At 33.9% G+C, this 20,421-nt stretch overlaps 1 protein-coding gene across 4 annotated transcripts in view; it reads left to right on the forward strand.

Moving 5' to 3' along the window:
* Positions 1 to 20,421, forward strand: part of LOC100719907 (N-deacetylase and N-sulfotransferase 3) — a 179,140-nt gene that overhangs the window by 146,761 nt on the left and 11,958 nt on the right. For 2 of the 4 annotated variants that reach the window (XM_063260705.1, XM_003476959.5), the window contains 6 exons: positions 1,150 to 1,332; positions 3,525 to 3,621; positions 7,794 to 7,917; positions 11,989 to 12,163; positions 15,134 to 15,304; positions 16,711 to 16,820. In XM_063260705.1, coding sequence (XP_063116775.1) covers positions 1,150 to 1,332; positions 3,525 to 3,621; positions 7,794 to 7,917; positions 11,989 to 12,163; positions 15,134 to 15,304; positions 16,711 to 16,820 — 860 coding nt within the window. Of the gene's footprint in view, positions 1 to 1,149; positions 1,333 to 3,524; positions 3,622 to 4,686; positions 4,923 to 7,793; positions 7,918 to 11,988; positions 12,164 to 15,133; positions 15,305 to 16,710; positions 16,821 to 20,421 lie in introns of those variants that run through there. The other 2 variants (XR_010051437.1, XM_063260706.1) reach the window with 2 other exon arrangements.

Consider the following 20,421-nt stretch of genomic DNA (forward strand, 5'->3'; position numbering starts at 1 on the left):
CACAAATATACAAGCTTGGCTTCTCTCATGCGAAAAAGTTATTATATATATATATATATATATATATATAATATATATATATAATATATATATATATAATGTAACTATACATAATATATAGAAAGTACAAATAAAAGGCAGATAATAGTAAAAAAAGAGGGAAATTATTTTAATCCAATACAATGTAGCTAAAAGTGTATCTTGACTTTGTATAATTGTCCTATGTTTTATATATATATAATTTTTTGCCAAAGTCTAGTTTTTAATCTGCATATGATAATTAACTCCATAAATTATTATAATATAAATAAGTGAATCTGATGCTGGAAACACTAAAGGGGGGATAGAGAGAAAAAGAAAAAAATTCCCCTCACTTACTGTTTTGTTTGGGGGAGGGGTTGTCTTTGTTTTTGTTTTTGTTCCCAATGGATAGGTTTAATTTAGGTCAATTTTGCTCAGTTGACACTAAAACTTTTCTTAAAGGAAATATTTTATGTTGGGAGTAACAGGCTCAATGAATATAGAAGAGTTTGCAAGCATTACTAATAGAAAGTAATATTCAGGCAACAGTGTTATCGTGTTGTAGTATAAGAAATTTAAACCAAAGGACATTGAGTTAGTGCTAAAATAAACATTTGTGGACACACCCCGTAACTGGAAATGCTAGCGTATAAACTGAAGTAAACAAGATTAAAATTGCAAGCTCCAAACTTCCTAAACCTGTAGCTGTGAATGATTAGTAGTCCACATATTACGATGGCATTATAAATTGACAACTAGAATGTGGTATTCTGGATTAGTCTAATTGTGTGTCTGGATTAGTCTAATTGGTCTAATTAGGATGGATATGTGGCAGCCATTAGTTTAGTTTAGCTTTTGTTTTTTTAATCTCATTTTTAGTTATGCATTGTATTAAAATTTCAGGAAAAATGCTTATCAAGTCCTGCTGAAAATATATCATCTAGCATGCATTAATATAATGAGAATGGTAAGAGATTGGTTCTAAAATCAATGTCTTGAATTGAAACCCTGTGCAGTTTAACAAAAAACTATAAACGGAAATAAATAAAAATCTAGCACTGCTGTGACTGTACTGCCCTCTAGTGATAAAAACAAGTGTTTACACAGAAGTTCCTATGTCTTTTACAGATCAGTATTTTCATGACCCATTTGTCCAACTATGGGAATGACCGACTGGGACTATATACATTTGTTAATCTGGCCAACTTTGTACAGACCTGGACCAACCTGCGTCTTCAGACTCTGCCTCCAGTGCAACTAGCTCACAAGTATTTTGAGCTGTTTCCTGATCAGAAAGACCCTCTCTGGCAGGTAAAAGTGGCTCAGTAATTGATACAACTAATTAATCCCACAGACATATTTTATATTTCTGTAAGGTGATCCAATGCTAAAAATATAAGGCATTTGAAAAAAACTTCCAATTAATACTACTTACTGAATCACAATCTTATGTCATTACTACAGTTTGAGCCAAAATCTCTCTCCTTTTGTCAGTTAGAAATTACAGAATTTTCAGGGAAAGATTCAATAGATGTAAAGCTTTCAGTGAGGAGCGAGTAACAGATTTGCAGATTGCAATAGGTTGAAAGGATAGAAATTGATAATGGGTTTCTTATCAGCAGAGTCAGCTGGTCAGCCCTGAGCACACCACCGTGTCTAATAACTAAGCCACATGTACAGGGTCTCTGAGAAGAGGTGAAGACTGCCATCTGCGTCTGAACCACCATGTACCCCAGTAGTCACACAGCATGAGTTGCCTTGAGAAACAGTAGTTGAAAATTTGAGACATGAATTCTTTACAGATAAATAATTGAGATGCTAAAGAGAAAATACAACATTAATATGGCATATTCCATCTGTTCTAGGGATAACCTACATTTCAAAGGACAGACTCTTATGTATAGAATTGTGAAAACTAAACTAAAACTGCCCACTTGATGATCTGTGACAACTAATAATTTGAGCAACTGATTGAAAAGTACTTAACTATGTATCACACTAAGCGCACTGTATGTGTTAACTGGCTCAGTCCTCACAGATGCCCTATAGTGGTAGCTACAGCTGTTATTGTCACTTTACAGATGAAGGTCCTAAGACACAGAAAGACCATGTCAATTAAGCAAGGTCACACAGCCTCACGTGGCAGAGCAGAAGCCAGTCTAGACTGTCTGGCTCCCAAAGGCCGTGCTCTTAGTCACGCGTTCTAAATGATGAAACTGCAACAATATTTAGAAATAAAACAGTAAGTTTCACAAATTGAATTGCAATACAGTTTGAACTCTATATTCCATCCCTTCAGCTTTGAACTGTGAGCTTTGAACTGTGAGCCTAGAAACAAACAGTCTTCCAAGAGGACACAGCAGTGGATTTAGCAGGTTAAAGCCAGGGGCTGTGGAATTATGGCAGAATATCATTCTCCACTTGTTGCAACAAGCATCTTACCCACTCCAAACATCACCAAAGGTTAGCAGCTGGAAAGGCATGCAGTTTTTCTACTAATATAACACAGTTCTTAAATTGAAATCATTATTATTCCAGATGACAAGCTTAAAACAAAATTTTTCCAGAGAAGCAGTCAAAAGATTACCTTTACTTTACTCTTAACGAAAAATAAGCAGTTTATTTAACTTCACCTACAACAGTAATAAATGAATAGGGAAAAAAAGGTGGCCCTGTGTGCCCATTCCTAAAACAGTATTAAAGAATATGACAATTCTTTCCATTTTTCTATATCATATACACTTTGTATTTAAAAGGAATAGTTTTCTAGACGTATCATGCACAGTGGCTGTTGCTTTCAGGTATCATAGACCAAAAGCACCATCCCTAAAGTAGTGATTCACCACGCTTAATAATTTTGTTTAAATTTATAACTTTTTAGCATCATAGCCTTTATTGTTACATTTTGTGATATACATTTATGACCTTTGAAGACAGATGAAAGGAATCAGCTTTCTTTAAACAGCATTGATTTGGCTAGATCCCCAGCCCTTTGAAGCACAGCAGGAAACTCAAAGTTACTTAGAAACAAAGCTCTGGTTATACTTTGAGAGATCATTTCTATAGTACGTTACTAGAGAAGTTTCTCTGATTGCATATAGTACCAGCAACAAAACTCTGGTGCCTTGTACTTCAGCTACTTATTAAAGGTTGAGTATATCTCCTTAGGTTAGCAGGAAATATATCTACTCAGCAAGCTCACCATTATAAAATGTGAAAACACAGAACTGCCAATAACAGAAAAATATTAAGCTGTCAGTACTATGAGCCTGTTGGCCCAAAGTAGAAATATCTCCTCTCTCCAACCTCCTCACTCTGGGGAGAAAGATTATTGTAAATCTTCTACGATGGCACTGCAGGCTTTCAGGTTTTTTTTTTTTTTTTAAGGATACTTGTTTATCTGGTTGTTTCCTGAGATATAAGGGCAAATGTTGGAAATGGTAGCAGACAATGGACACACTCACAAGAAAAAATACATCTCTGTTTTCTTCTCTAATTTTTAGAATCCATGTGATGACAAACGCCACAGAGACATATGGTCTAAGGAAAAAACCTGTGATCGCTTACCAAAATTCTTGGTAATAGGACCCCAGAAAACTGGTGAGAACTCTTAATGTTATCATTCAGTAAATAGTATAAAAATACAAATGAATCCATTACCTCGTACTCTTAAGAAACATACTTAAAGGTAATGATACACAATGTATAAACTATTTTACCTCTTATTATCTTGTTTTGAAATTTTTTTTCTCTTTAAAATAAAATTTAAGAAATACAAATGACTATACAATGAATTCTTTTCACAGTGATTTCTTAAATTTCCCATGAAGCTACAAAGAATACTTTATAAATGAATAAAATGTTATCCTCTGATACAATCTTTTATCTTGATAAAGTCTTTAAGTGCTTTATCAAAATGTTTTTTTTCCTAAGTAAAAAGCATGAAACTGATGTCATAGCATTTGAATATTCACGTTAGTGGCACATATTATTTTTTTCCAAAGATCTTTCTTGAAGTGTTTTAACATTTCTGGAATGACAACCAGTCACATGCTTAGAAAGTGACTAACAGGTTTTTCTCAAGTCAAAAGGGACACATAAGTACATAGAACTCTTTATAATAAATTCTTTCCAGAAAAAAGTAGACCCTTACCCTGCCATCTTCTTGATAGTTGATTTATAAACTGTTTCTTGCAGAGATAAGTATTTTTTACCAGTCTAAAAGACATTTGACAAACAGATTCCTTGACATAAACAAAACTTTGCGCTAAGAAAGATCTTTATTGACACCCAGGAGAAATCTGTTGCACCTTTTCTTAAATTGGTGTGCAATTTTTCCCCCATAAACATCTTGTTTCTGTAAGAATCAGTATTAAAATGAAGCCCAGTGGAAGAAATTAGAGCTGCATCTTGTGTGATAAATTATTCTGGGCCCTAGAACTGGCTTCACAGAAAACAGCCATTTCCACTATATTGCTTGCTAAGGGGAATACTTTTCCTCTCCTTGTCTCTGGAAATAACTGAGGGGAATTCTGTGCAGGGTTCACAGACTCTTCCCGGTTCATTTCCTCTTAGTCCCCTTTGTAAATATCAATCTGAAGACAATAAGTATGACAAATACTGGTTTTGTCCTTATTTATTTCACTTGTTCTTATCTATCTAAAGTCAAAAGGCAACTAGGAAAACAATGAAGCTGAAGTCTCTTCAGTGAACTCCCACTGTCACCACATAACCCTGTCATTACTGATCACATCTTCTCTCTGATGCTCGGCGTCAAGTTTGCTTCAGAAAGCCCTGCAGGACCTGCTTCGTCTCATGCTGTGCTGGATACACAGACATTTTAATAGCATGGTTAGCTGGCAGAATTATTACTTACCATCCTAAACTCAATAGAGTTTCCATTGTTTATGTTACTATTTGCATATGAAATTTCCCTTTGGAAGAAGTAACAGAAAATGCTTCTTTTTTATTGAAATTTATTTTCCCATTTTATTGAGGTATGATTTACATGCAATAAAATTCATCCATTTTAAATGTACGATTTCATAAATTTTGGAAGTTACACATAGTCAGATCACCACCACCACATTCAAAACCTAGGACAGTTGTATTCAAAAAAGTCTTCATCCTTTTGCAGTCAATTTCCCAATCCCTGCCACATCCACAGCCACGGGCGACCACTTTTGGCCAGTGTGGTTTTACCTTTTCTAAATGTTTATGTAAACAGAAGACAGTGTGTGGCCTTTTATGTTTAATATTTTTCATTTTCCGTGATACATTTGAAATCTATCCATGTTGTAATTATCAATATTTTATGACTTATTTTTAATTAGACAAAAATACCTTCTTATATCAGTTCCATGAGAATTAAATAGCTTTACGTTTGTCTTTAGTCAACAGTACTTTCCTGGATGTTTTTGCATAGATTTTTAGTTAACAAGATATCTGAATATTTTTCAGTGTTGAAATGAGAAAAAAAAATGTAAAACCTGAATCTTTATTTATGGTTATTTAAATTTGTTTGACTGGAGTTATGCAATTGATTTATCACTGACAAATACATATACAGGACAGGTTAATCACAGCAAAGGCTATACATACAGATAGAACTCAAAAATACATTTTTGTTTTTCGACCTCCAGTAAATTGCATCATGCCTCTCACTAACTATGCAAAGTACCAGGTGGTGTCTACTTTTCTGTTTTTCTCTGTTTGTTTTAAACATGTTATTTTAAAAAATGTTTAATGTAATTCTTAAAAATAAATTTCAGAAAAGAAATATATCTTATCACAAATATTTATTTTTCTTGTTTACATAAAAGGCCTTATTTTTTCTGAATTGTATCTCAATTATATAAGTGATATATAACATACCTAACACAATTCTTTACTATAATTATAAATTAAATTTCATTATACTATTTTTTGAAACATCTCACAGATGTTTAGATATGGTACTAGTACTTCTAGATAGATAATCACAGTTAATCCTTATAAATAAAAATCTTGATACCTAAGTATTTTCTTTCCAGAAACTAAGACTCAGAGTTAGATAATTTTTATTCGAGTTCACATAGCTGGTACATACTGGAATTGAAACTCTTGACCCTAAAATGTACCTAACTCCAAAGAACATATTCTTATTGCCTTACTGTGGACTTCAAGTAATAGAAAAATTTTCCTCCAACAAGTTTTAGATATTTTTCCATATTTATTTTAATTTGGCTATTTTCAAAAGATAACCATCAGACCAAGAGCATAACCACCATTAGGAGTACAATTTCTTGAACCTCTCCATAGATATGCCGAATCAGAAATTCTGGGGCAGGGCTCATCTATCTGTGTTTAAACAGACCTTTAGGTGAATCTGACATTTGTTAAAACTTGAGCATCATTTTTCTAAGTCAAGCCTGTGAAGAACATTTTCACTTCGTGTATCGTAGAGTACTATATTTTGGTCCCTACAGTTTATCTATGATTGCAGATAAAGTGTTCATCTTTTGGCTCAGCTGTAACTCAGAGATACCACCTCTTTCATCTTTTTTAAACAATATTTCTGTTGATAGTTACTTTAAAACTCTTTCTTCTGTACAGATAGGGTAAATTTAAGAAACAATATTAGAGAAAGTTTACCAGAGAGGTAAGAAAGTTCAAAAGTGTGTGCAAATGTCAACACGACATTGTTACTAAGCAAAGTTAAAACAGCAATTCTTTCAAGTAAAAGAAATACTACAATGCCATGTTGGATTTCTCTTGCTGTCTCAAGCTATCAGATAGTCTAGTAACATAAGTCGCATTAGAGTTGGGAAATAGAAAATAGAAGTACTGAATCCACACAACAGAAATATTGTTATATTATGATCTTATATACACAGTCACAGTTTCAAGTACATGGTTCAATCTTAAACATTCTGAACCCAAAGTGACTAACTTTCTTCTGCCTAAACTGAACACCTTACCTACTAATTAAGGGCTAAAATCATAATAGCTTATTCCACTCCCACTTCTTAAAAATTTACACCCATTATCCCCACTAGCCAAAAAATCTACATAGATACGTGTTATTCCATTCTCTCTCCAATAAAAGGTTAATCCTGCAAGCTACATCACTGAGAAAAAGATACTACTTTTCTTCAACTTTAGCAATTTAAATAATTCCACATTACTTTTTATAAGTATGTAAGCATGCTTAACTTAAGGCAAACATCTTAAAAGAGTAAATTCTATCTTAAATTTAATTATCCTTTGTAGGCCTCAGAGAGAACTTCATATAAAAATCTAATTTTGGGGGCTGGGGATTTAGTTCAGAGGCATAAGTGTCTGCCTGGCAAGCACGAGGTTGTGAGTTAAATCCCTGGTACCAAAAAAAATCTAATTCTCAATTTGAATAATACATTAAAAATGTTATATTTCATTTAGAGTGTGATTTATTAATATCATGATATCTTCAGGTACATTGTCTTTTCATCCTGAGAGAAAAATTGATGAAATAAGCAGTAAAGAAAACAGAGATGAAAAGTGGCTGAAAGCCACATCAGACAAATCAGCGACTGAGCTAAGAAAAAGCTCCCCTTCCCAACCCCTGAAACAAACCCCTTCTCACACAGCCTATCCCCAAGGATGTCTGTTTTCTATTCAGTTTAAATCTGGGAGTATTTATAATGAACCTGCTTGGATCATTTTAATATTTGACTTATTAATGACTTTGAAATACTAATAGTAGGAAGTTATCTTTCCATTTTATTAATTTCCAAACCTGTATTGTCTTTCAGGTACCACTGCTTTGTATTTGTTCCTGGTTATGCATCCTTCCATCCTTAGTAACTCCCCCAGCCCAAAAACCTTTGAGGAGGTACAGTTCTTTAATAGAAATAACTACCACAGGGGGATTGATTGGTAAGATGGGTTATTAGTATAAATCTAAAAGTATATGTACTGTGCACAGTATGAACTGAGTGCTAACACTGAGCTATAAATAAGTTTGTAACCAAGAATAAAAGTTACCCTTTGTACCTTGGAAATGGAATCACATGAAAGAGCCCAGAAATTATTCATACATTCAAAAGTCTGATTTTAGACTTACATTCATACACCAAAACCCTTGTCTATGAAGTGATTTGTTACCTCAGCCCGTGTGTAATTTCAGTTGATATAATCTTGAAGGTAATTGCAGATGTGAACACAGAGATGTAACAACCATAAATTTCATCTCTCTCTATGCTTAAGAAAATGCTTTCATATCTTCCTTTTGTACACTCTTCATTAGGTGATGCCATGATCTACATGTATAATTTTCTGCCTTATAGGGTATAAAAGACAAAAAAAGTAGTGGAAGAAGAAATGTGCATATGTTTCATGAGAAACAAAAGCCATAGAAGTTATTAAAATTTACCTTTGAACTAAAATTAGAAATACAGTAAGCTTTTGATGGAAATAACTAAAAAGCAAAAAATATATATATCAAAATTCAGTAATATAATAGAAATGAATGATACAAGGTGACATCTTAATGATAAAATGTATCTAGAGGTCTTGCTATTGTAATGCTGGACAGAAAGTTCTCCGAGTGAGATTCTTATGATAATTCTAGATCATAAACATTTTGCAATTATTTCAGGATGAAAAGTCATGTATATTAACCTCTGTTGTAAAATTAGATGGTCTCAATTTTATAATTATTAACCACTTCAAGAGTAACTTGTTGGTAATCTAAATGGAAAGATAAATAAATGCGTTGAGTATAATTTGAGCATCTAGAAGATAAGAATTTACACACATTGTAATTGTTAGTCTAATTGTTACATCTTCTGCTGCCAACTCTTTTGTGTGGTACTTGATATTAACTGTGCAGTACTAAATAACAGCAAGAAAAATTTTTTAAAATGCCAACTATTTCAGCTGCTACTTGACCATTGACTCAAATATATGCACTGCTATGTAATAGAATGGAATGTTAATATCAGGATTAAAAGGAATGATTGAAGACTTTTTTGGAGGTACAGGCAAGTGCAATGTTTGAGTCCCCAGAATGTAACACTAAATGAAGGAATAATCAGTTTTATCATAAATTTTACCAAGTCAAACCTTTTGGATCACAAGCCAACAACCCATAAGACACTGTAATAAGAACAAAATTCCCTTACAAGGAGATGACGTAAATAATTAGAAATCTAAAGAGCAACGACAGATTTTAAATATAACTCGCAAAAATTACTCTACATACAAACATTTTTGATTGATAAAATTACACATGTATAAAAGACAATGCAATTAACAAATAATTATACTTCAAATGTCAGTTTGCAATAGTAATTAGAGCTTTCCTCTCAAAAATATCAACTATGCTTGTAGTCCTCAGGTTGGCCTGGTCTCTGTCTGAAACAGTTCCTCAGCTGGTTTGTTTTTGTTTTTGTTTTTCTTTTTGGTTTTTTGGTGTTTATCATGGTTCCACAAAACTAAAGGTTGCATTTAATATAATTAACTTTTAAAGTTAATTGTTGGGTCATTTTAAGAATTAATTTAGGCACAATTAGTTAAGTGAAATGCATGGATCTGGTTGTTTTGTTTTGTTTTGTTTTTTCCCTGAGAACTGGATGCAATTATTTAGGCTGTTAAGGGCTGCCTTAACTGACAAAAGACTTAAGATACAAGCAGAGGAGGGCAAATGAGAATTAGAAATCTTCATCTTTGAAAAAATGCTCAAGATTTGCCACCAGAAGAGCTCAGAAAAATGTTTGATTCATGCATACAAGCTTTAGATTTCACGGTTTAGTACTGTAATTTTATTACGTGAGGATATAATGGAAAGTTAGAGTAGTATGCGGAAAGACACAGAATCCTGTTAGCATTTTAAAACTCTAAAGTTATAATCTGGCTTTGAGTTAAGTCAGTTAAAATATTCAGGGTCAATACAAATAACAAGTAAATATAGAGTATTGCAAAAATCATCTTTCAAGTGAAAAAAGTGCTGACATGTTATGATTTATTAAAATAACAAAGCTTAAAGGAGCAAGTATTCACCTGTAACTTACCTCCAAATACAAATATAAACTGCTCTATCATGTGTGTCTGTACTTTGGGTAATCTGATTACATATTTTTCCAAAAGGGAGCCATGTGAGGAACTTCCATACCTCATTCTAGAAATATGCCCAGAATATATATATATATATATATTACTTATTTGTTTATTTAGCAGACATTTCTGTAAGTCCGTGTGAGTATCAGCTTCTATACTAGAAAAATGTTAACATATCCACAAGAACTGGATGCTGTCTTTCTATGAGCCACTGAAACCAGGCAAGATCAACACAGTATAGGTCTAACACCCAGGACAGTTTGAGGAGGTTTTTAAAGCCTAAACTGTTCCATAAACACCTTGGAGAAGGCTGGACAGTTTTAGAAGCTATAAATTATCTAATTCCAGCACCTCTGCCACATAGGTCTACCCATCTGTATGATTTTTGGAGTCTTTCTCAGAACAAGCAAACTCGAGACAAGCTTTAATCAGATAGTATTCTACTAGGAACTAGTGATAACCTTAGCACCCCTGAAACCAATACGAGCTCCTAAATAAGAAACAACTTTGAACATGGCACTTCCTATAAATAGAATACACAGCAAAAGAGCTAACAGATCAAACTCTCCCCAAATTTTTGTGTATGTCCTTGTAAAAGGATGCCAGAATGACCTATCACCTGCAGTCTAACTCTCAGAAAACATAAAAGGATTTCTTAACTGCTCAGAACTCAAGATATCACTTGTACCAGTTACATTTTGCAATGCATTAACAACTGGAATCCTACCAGAACCTTTCTGAAGTGAAAGACATGGTTTCATGGTCCAAAGTCTAAATGTTTTACATAGCTTTAAGATGAAGGAAGCAACACATTACGAGAGATGTCACTGCATGGGTGTTAATGACTGTGGTTCAGTAATTATTGAACCACCTTACTTTGATTGCCTAACATCATGGTGGCTTACGATTGAAGGGGGGTTGGAAAGTGAGATGATTACTATAAAACGTAAGAATCCCTAGCAGTTAAACGGTAATAGTCTCTTAAAAATTCCTTTTCTTCTAAAAGGTTTCCCTTAGTGCTTCAGAAACATGTATCATTGTAATATATGCTGATTTAGTTATATTTGACAAAGTTTTACTGGTTTTACTGGTGGTATGTTTAAACAGTGCCAGTCTATTTTTATGGTGCTGGTGACTTGGATTCTAATATTGATAGGAGTTTATATGTGCAAATATGTATACACTTTTAAAACTTTCCTTATAATTATTCTAACAAAGAGACAAATTGCTCTCTTTTGAAAAAATTAAACAAGTGGTATCTGCAATATATAAGTAACAGAAATGCCCTGACACTCTATGATTAAATATAACACACTAGTGTTAATGTAGTTATTTTACCGTGATAAAGTAAAAATGCTTTGTCTAAATCCTTTTAACTGACTGTATCATTTTTTTCAAATTTTCTTATTGTTTGAGTACTTGTACTTTTTTCTGTGTGATTTTAATACATTTAGATGTATTTTATATAGTACCACTGATCATTTTGTCCACATTTTTGTAGTCTCAGATCTTCTTATCTAATATTAAGCAAAACAAAATATATTCAGAACATTTCAAAATGCAATTTTAGTGTGTTGGACATGTTTCCTTTGCTAATGACATTTCATTTTGCATTTTTTTTGGGGGGGACAAGGGTCTTGCTATGTAGTTCAGTCTGGCTTGAACTCACTATGTAGCTGAGGTGGCCTCAATCTCCTCAACCTCCCAAATGCTGGCATTATAGGAATGCACCACCATGCCTGGCTCCTTTACTAACTATGGAGGAGAAATGTGCTACAGAAAACAGTTTTTGTATAGAAAACTAACTTGTGGGACACCTCTAACATCTTCAGTCACCAGGAAATTAGTGTAAACCAGGACTTATTTTGAGGAAAAATATTCCTTTTCTAGGTATATGGATTTCTTTCCAGTTCCATCTAATGTCACCACTGACTTTCTGTTTGAGAAGAGTGCAAATTACTTCCACTCTGAGGAAGCTCCTAAAAGAGCTGCTTCCCTTGTCCCCAAAGCCAAGATCATCACCATCCTCATTGACCCATCGGACCGAGCGTATTCCTGGTATCAGGTAAGCAAAAGGCAGGATCCAACAGGGAGAGAAGGGATACAGACAGTAAAAGACGTTCTTTAGCAGGACTCACAATCTCAAGTTTAGCAAAAGAGATTTTCTACTTGTTTGATATTTACAGAAAAGTAGGTAAATCTTTGTTTCTCTTAAAAAACCCAACTCTTTTGCCTTTAGTGTTTTATTGATTTAATCTATTTAATAAAATACATGAATATAATAAATTCAATGAAAATGTAAGAAGATATTGTATATATTCTTATAATCATCAACATATAAAATGTAAATTTTATTTTAAAATAACTATCATTTTAAAATCATTATCTTTGAACTAATATGTGTATTCTGAATAGGGCTTGATAGCAAAATTTCAGATTTTGCAGGTTATAAGTTGTTATAATTCTGCCATTATATTCTGAAAGCAGAAAAAGATATTATATAAATGAATAAGCATAACTATGTTCCAATAAAACTTTATTTACAAAAGGAGGCTGTAAGGCTATAGAGTGCTCAATCAAACTCTACAAAAAGTTGAATAATTTCGTACACTGAAGAATCAACTTAATCACAAAGAGTGTACACGAATTCACCTCTGAAATCCCAACCTTTCTAAAGGAGTTCTAAGCCTTTCATATACCCTTAATAGTCAAGATGTTTCTGACACTGGCTAGACTCTAGCACAAAGATGATGACTTTGAAATAATTGAACACTCCAATCAGAAAACATTTATCAAATACATTTGCATTTTTTTTTTTTTTTTTTTTTATCGGTACCAGTGTTCGAACTCACGACTGCCTGCTTGCAAGGCAGGCACTTGTGCCGCTGAGCTAAATCCCCAGCCCCACTGAGCTAAATTCCCAGCCCTATTTGTACTTTAATACGTTATTAAAAATAACAGCTACTGGAAAAAATCTGTCAATACTATTCTGATCAGCAAATGGAAAGGTTCAATAAGAAGCAGTACAAATTAAACAGAAGAGTACAATAAAAACACAGACAGGGACTGCGGATTCAAGGATCTTTACTTGTCATAACCCAGTTTTATAATTTTAAAAAATGTCTTCATAATATTCATATATTCATCCGTTCATCAAATGTTTTTAAGAATAACATACATAGAGTCTTACTCTAAAAGTAACTTGAAGCTATATTAATAAATGTGAATTCCATACTTAAAACTGGTTTTGGTCTCATTGCTAAATGCTGTACATGTAAATAAACTTTTGATTAGAAAGTGTTAAGTGATGGACAGACAGACTCATTTGCTGATAAAACCCATCCTAAAGATTTCCTGGGATGTCAGACTCATTAACTGCTATAGAGAAGTCTGAATACCAGAAGAACCACTGCTCCTTTCCTAAAGAAAGGATGAGATTTATGAGAGAGAGAGAGGCTGACTTAAAATGAAGGAATGTTTTGCAAACCAGAGCTATGTGTAAACGGGTTTGTCAACAGGTCAGGCCTGAAAAGCAGACTGAAGTTCCTATTTCCTTGGAAACTGTGAAGTTCAGATGAATGAGAAACAGGCGTATTCAGAGTTTCTTTATCTGGAACTCAGCAAAGTGGGCTGGATATGAAGCTAATTGTCTATATTGCAAGTGACCTGAACACTCAGGTCTCCTAGGATTTTAAACAACTAAGTTCTAAACAATTAGGACATTGGAGACTACAGTCTCTCAGCACTAAGTCCCTTTTGTTATTTAACAAAAGTAGCTTTTTGGGTTCACAGTGGAAGAATGCTGTCAGGAAAAGTTTTTGGGGTAGAGACAGAGTGGGAAAATATCATACAAAGCCTATGGAATCCTAGATGAGCATACCGGTAATAATCTACATAATAGCACTGAAAATATCCTGGAAAACTAAGTTCCATGGAAATCTGCAACTCCACACTATTCATTCACGTCAAACCTGGAGCCATCTTCTAAATCAAAATGTAGAGCACACTGCAAATTGACAAATTTGATTTTGCACCTTTTACCTTTTCCAAGTATCTAGAGAAAAGAAAAATAAGCCCTAACTGACTCCAAAAATTGGAGCTTGGCAACCACTTAGCCCTTGAAAAAAATGAGAATTTACAGAAAAAGGAGGTTTCAAAGCTGAAAGCTACAAAACATCCTAAATATTGCAAATAAATCACTCCACAGTGGCAAAATGCAGGCCTTAACAAACTCTAGTAGAGTTTGTAGTGCAGTAATTTGAATCCCAATTGCAACAAATTTGCTATTCAACTAGATGCAGTAAACAGCCTCAAACTCACCACTAAGCCTGAATATTTATTGGTCAATTTAAGGAAAAGGTGATTTTCTCAAAACCATGGGTCCAAGCCTGACCCATTATGAAACATTTTTATTTTTGGATTGCTGGTTTCTGCATTTTCTGCACAATAAATAATTCTGATTCACCACAAAGGTTACCATTAGATAAAATAATCTTGGTTTTTAGATGCTAGATAATATACAATAAAAGCTGTGGCTTTCAGATAATGTACATGTCAGAGTTTCCAGTAGTTTCTCCAGTTAGAATAGCCAATAGAGCTTTTCTAATCTAAAACTACATTACTACAAAACTATTTTGTAGAACTAGTAGAGTGCTTTTATATTATGGATATTCACTGAGCATGATAAATGACTTGCTTTGAGGCTGAAAAGGGGACATTAATGGAACTTTTAAAAGTTTGCTTGCAGAATAAAATATATACACCAAGGAAGCAACTCAGTAAAGTTGGTTAAAGAATCCTAATAAGAATGTAGCGTCTACCAAATAAATTCTCAAAAAATATATTGCCATCAGTGTCATAACTTTAAATTTTGATGCTCCAAGCAACATTTTCATCCTTTATTAATTTCAAAACAAATAACTCTCCAGCAGGGAAGCACTCTTTCTTTGAGCTTGAAGACTTATCACAAAGATTGGTTTTTAATTATTTATGCCTATGGTTCAGGTTAGATTAATTATCCGCTTTTTCATTATAGCATCAGCGATCTCATGAAGACCCTGCGGCTCTGAAGTTCAGTTTCTATGAAGTCATCTCTGCCGGGCCCCATGCACCCTCAGAACTCAGAACCTTGCAGAAAAGATGTTTGGTTCCTGGGTGGTATGCCAGTCACATCGAGAGATGGCTTGTTTATTTCCCCCCCTTTCAGGTATGAAGCAATAAAAATATGTATCCTGTGACAATCTCATTAAGTTGATGATTTTTGCCTCCAGGATAGAGGAAATTGTTACTCACTAAAACATTACTAGCTTTTTACCTATTCGTTGTAAATAATGAAACTGTGGGAAAGAAAAGCAAGCAGAAGCAGAACAACAGTTTAATTTTCTAAGAGTATTTCAAGATAACTTTCCTTGCTGCATTTTCTCGTTCATGCCTTTCCTGATCTTCAGGGCTTTCAAAAGCTTCAGATCTCTGATTCTCACTCAAACATGAATAATGCTTGAAAGGAAACCTCTTCACCAAACAAAACAAATATTGTTTTGCTTAATTAAGTGCCATTATTTCCTCTCTGAGCTACCCTGAAGAATTTTTCATAAGTCCTGCATTTTTCTCAGATTTCTTTCATATCCCTTTGACTTACTATCAACTTAATATTACAAAACCAACTTCTTCACTGGATTGCATAAAAATTCAGATGTAGCATGTATTTGTGTATATAAAAACATACTACTCAGTGTGATACTTGTTACCATATCTGGCTAATTTAGGTTATATTAAAATTAATTGAAATTGGGGCTAGAGATTTAGCTCAGTGGCATAAGTGCCTGCCTTGCAAGCAGGCAGTTGTGAGTTCAATTCCTGGTACTGATTAAAAAAAATTAATTGAAATTGAAAATTCAGTTCCTCTTTTGCATTAGGCACATTTCTAATGTCTAATGGCTACATATTTTGTATGGCAGCTCTAGGTAATGTCCATCGACGTAGAGATTTCTACTGAACAATGCTAGTCTAGACATTGAAAACACAAAAAAAGAGATCTGGGAAAGATTTGCATTACAGGCTTTATAGCCTTCCATCCTAAACAATTGCTGTTTTGTCTTGTTGTCTACCTGGATCAATAGTAAGCAATTTCCCTTGGCTTCTTGAGGAACTTTTGTCCATCTTCAGGGTCTTGGAATCTTTCTTCTCCATACGCTACTCTTCAATGGAATTGGGAAGAATGCCAGCTCTTATGTCTCATTACATCGGACTTATTTCTACAGTGTTCTTTCGCAATGTGACCCATGGAATCATTGCTCTGTTTATTTTGAAAGTTGCTTTACATCTGTGATTTAGAGTCACATTTCTAAGATCTCTTGCTTCCCACAACTGGCTTTATTTTCATGGTGTTGGCGGAACTCCTCAGATTACAAAACATGGATGTACTTAATTGCTATAATTTATTTCTTGCTCCATATCGTTTACAATGATGACCTGATTGTGTCTAACAATAATGCATGCAAATCCTCTCAGGAGACTGTCTCTGAGTAAGTTCAGAGTCAGAAATTTTTCAATGAACACTTTACAAGTGTTTTTTCACTGTGTATTATTATTATTATTCCTTTGGTAATTTAGTTGCTAATTATCGATGGCCAGCAGCTAAGAACTGATCCAGCTACCGTAATGGATGAAGTTCAGAAGTTTCTCGGAGTATCTCCTCACTATAATTATTCAGAAGCTTTAACGTAAGTTTATATTCCAACTAGTTTATTGAAGTTTTAGTAGAGAACTGACATGAAAGACATTGTAGCTTGGTAATGCAACTGTCAGGTTACTGTTCCCTTATACTGATGTTTTCCAGGTGGACATTTGGGAAAGAACTTTTAAATAGTGAAATGAATAAATACCCTAAATCCTCTGTTGTTTCATGACTACTCAAAAGATTTCCCCTGGAAGTAAAGTGAAAAAAGAAATTATGAATTTTTTTTCTGGATCAGGTTTATTAGTATCTGTTTGTAATACATAATAAACACATTTATCCTGGTAATTTATACATATAAATATTGCATCTTGATCCTTTTTACTCCCTCTCTCCCACCTCTCCTCGTCCCCAGTTCCCCTTCCCATCTCTACAAAGTATATCTCCCTGTTTCTTATCATCTATCTTTTATTTTGATCTTTCAACTATTTGTACTTTAGGTTTCTCAAATAAGACAAATCATGCAATATTTAGCCTTCTGTATCTGGTTTATTTCACTTAGCATTGTGGTCTCAAGGTACATCTATTTGCCTACAAATGACCCAAGTTTTTATGGCTGAATAATATTCCATTGTATATGAATACCACATTGTCTTTATCCACTCATCTGTTGATGGACATTTAGGCTTCTTCCAAAATTTTACTACTATGAATTGTGCTGCTGTAAGTAAGTATACATGTATGTAAATCAAAACCAACAACTAACCTTAAAAGCAGCTACAGGACTTTAACTGTGTTGTTAAGAGCTAAACCTGTTTACCAAACTGGGACCTCTAAGGAGGATGAAGAGGAAATTAACTAAGTGGTTTAGAAATTTTCACAAACAGCATACAAGAAAGGGTCCAGTGTATAGCCGAATAGGCAGAGAAGGATGTATTATTTTTGCTCAGACTTATGAATTCATAAGTTTTTTGCTTCTTGTCTTTATCCACTATAAATATGACCCTGTAATCATATTCAGTGGCCTTAGAAGTTACAGTACTACTTTGGTTGTATTGTTTTTGATGGATTTTTTTCTGGTTTCTTTTGCTTTTTTTAGATGATTGTCTGTATAAAGGATAAGGTTAGGAGATTCACTCTCAAGTCTATGCATATGTCTGATCGTGCCTCTTAACCATCTCTAGCTCTGGTTCCATATTTTTAACTAAGAACTCCTTTTAGTAACTTTAAATAACACCTCCTTCTGACACTGTCTATTTGCAGTGGTTGGCTATCAGACTTGCAAGCACTGTGTTTATGCATTTCTGTCTCATATGCCTATAACAACCTGAAGATATTAGGTTGGATGGCCTTTGAACCTGATTACCGACATAAGCATTTTTTAAATTTCAGAGCTCTTGCATTGAGCCCTAAAGAAGCTGAAAAAGACTGTGTTATTAAATTCCTCCATTTTCTCTTCCAGTATAAAACAGTTCCACAGATTAACTGGTTTTCTTTTCTTATTGTACTCTTCATCCTGTATCAATTTAGAAAGTGAGAAGGTTTCTTTTACTTTTCATTACCCCCTTGCAGTGAAGCATTGGCAGGGAAAAAAATCAAACACCTTTTTTTTTTTGTCTTTTTGAGACAGAGTCTCACCGTGCAGTTCAGGCTGGCCTTGAGCTCACTTTGTATCCCACACTGGTCTCAAACTTGCACTGATCCTCCTGCCTCAGTCTCCCAAACCTGGGGCTATATCTCAGCAGCAAGTGCCTCAGTGGCAAGTGCAAAGTCATAAGTTTGACCCCAGTACCAAAAAAAAATAATTATTGTCTTGCAAAAATCATATTTAAAGACACATGAGAGAGACATTTTGGTTTAGAGGACAAAGAAGTAGGTACACTCTAGAGTTTTTAGCTTCCTTCCTGAGAGTCATTTACTTTGCTATTACTACTAACATATTGGCCCCTGTTTTTTATACTGCTAATGTCAGAATTTTATAGATGTTAATTCAAGTACTAAGAGACTAGGGGTAAATGTTTAAAATTTACACCTTAAAGAAAAAGGAGTGATTACAGTTTGCAGCTAGACATTTCAGTCTCCTTTCTGCTGTATATCTTTATAAGTGTCTGTTAGGGAAAAAAAGCTTTTATTTTTTAAACAATTTTCTATTTCAAATGAACTCATTTTTTGGTCTTTTATGTAGATTATATGGCTTGCCATTGTATTTCAGAAAAAGAAGTGAAGTGTTCTAGAAAGACATCATCTCTTTTTCTTATGGAACAGTCCCTGACCTGCGTGCTGTGTACTTGTCCCCTTTGTATCTAACTTGGCAGCAAGCTTTTATTCATCCCCACTGCTGGAAAAGCAATGTAAACCTAAGAGCATTAATATCAAAACAATATACTATATGCAAAGAACCGTGGGTCACTTTCCACCTAGTGTGCATCTGGCTAAAATTACACATTGTATGATTCTTTTACTTGGTTGGAGCCTCAGTGGGTAAAGTAGCAAGATAAGATTCGTGCAGTCTCTGAAACAAGTTTTTGGTCCAGAAGGGCTCCCCAAACTCTCACCTGCTGATAGAGATAATGCACTTCCATTTAGCTTCTTTATATATATATATATATATATATATATATATATATTTTTTTTTTTTTTTTTTTTTTTTTGCCAGTCACTAGTTAACCTGATATACCTTGTAAAATCCAGCAGCACACTTGCTATAGGATATTAGGAAGTTTCGTGTCACTGTCTTAGGTCTAAAATAGTCTTTTATCCACCTGTGGCCTTCCCAGTTGTTTATCTGAAACTCATTCTCACCATTTACCCTTGTTAGTAACTGTGTAGGACAGTTGTTGATGTGATGCTTTGAAAATATTGACGATTTGCTGGACACAGTGGCACACTCCTGTAATGCTAGCACTTGGGAGACTGAGGCAGGAGTATTGCTGTGAGTTTAAGACCAGCCTGGTCTGCACAGTGAGAGTATGTCTCAAAAAAAAGAAAATATTGGAGGTGACTATGGATATAACATGTATATTCTCAGAAATATCATTTATACCAATTGCCACAAAATGCTTTGCATATGTTAGTATTGCTTCTTATTCTGCTAGTGATAGTTAAGATAATCACTGATGCTAAAATTACTTGTTTTCTCAGTTAAATTTCCCTAAGGATATACTAAATTACACATCAGTGTGAATTCTCCACTAATCACATAAATTTTGTGCTTTATACACAGTATGAAAAAAGTGGATGAAATTAGCCATATACAGAGCTGGAGATTTTGCTCAGTGGTAGAGTACTTGCCCAGCAATTGCAAGGTCCTGCATTCAAAATTCAGCACCAAAAAATGCTTTTAATTTTTAAAAAAGTAGCTCCATACAAAGATTTTGCTATACAATTTTGACATAACCTTAAATACTCAGATTTAAGAGGTCTCTAATTATCTTCAGTGTTGCAAATTCTAGTATCAAAACTGTTTTCAGGAAGAATGACAAAAACTCTTCTAGTTTCAAAAATATTATTTATTCCCTTCCATAACTACTAAAATAAGTTGCTCAAGAATTCTGAATTTCATACAAGTCACTGGACAGTTTATGATGTTTTAAAGGCTTAGTATTGTAATCATGGGTTTTAAATGCAAATGAAACATGCAAACATAA

The sequence above is a fragment of the Cavia porcellus genome, unplaced genomic scaffold (genome assembly GCF_034190915.1).
Source record: "Cavia porcellus strain 051 isolate PalLab524CR breed Dunkin Hartley unplaced genomic scaffold, mCavPor4.1 scaffold_14, whole genome shotgun sequence".
NCBI lineage: Eukaryota > Metazoa > Chordata > Mammalia > Rodentia > Caviidae > Cavia > Cavia porcellus.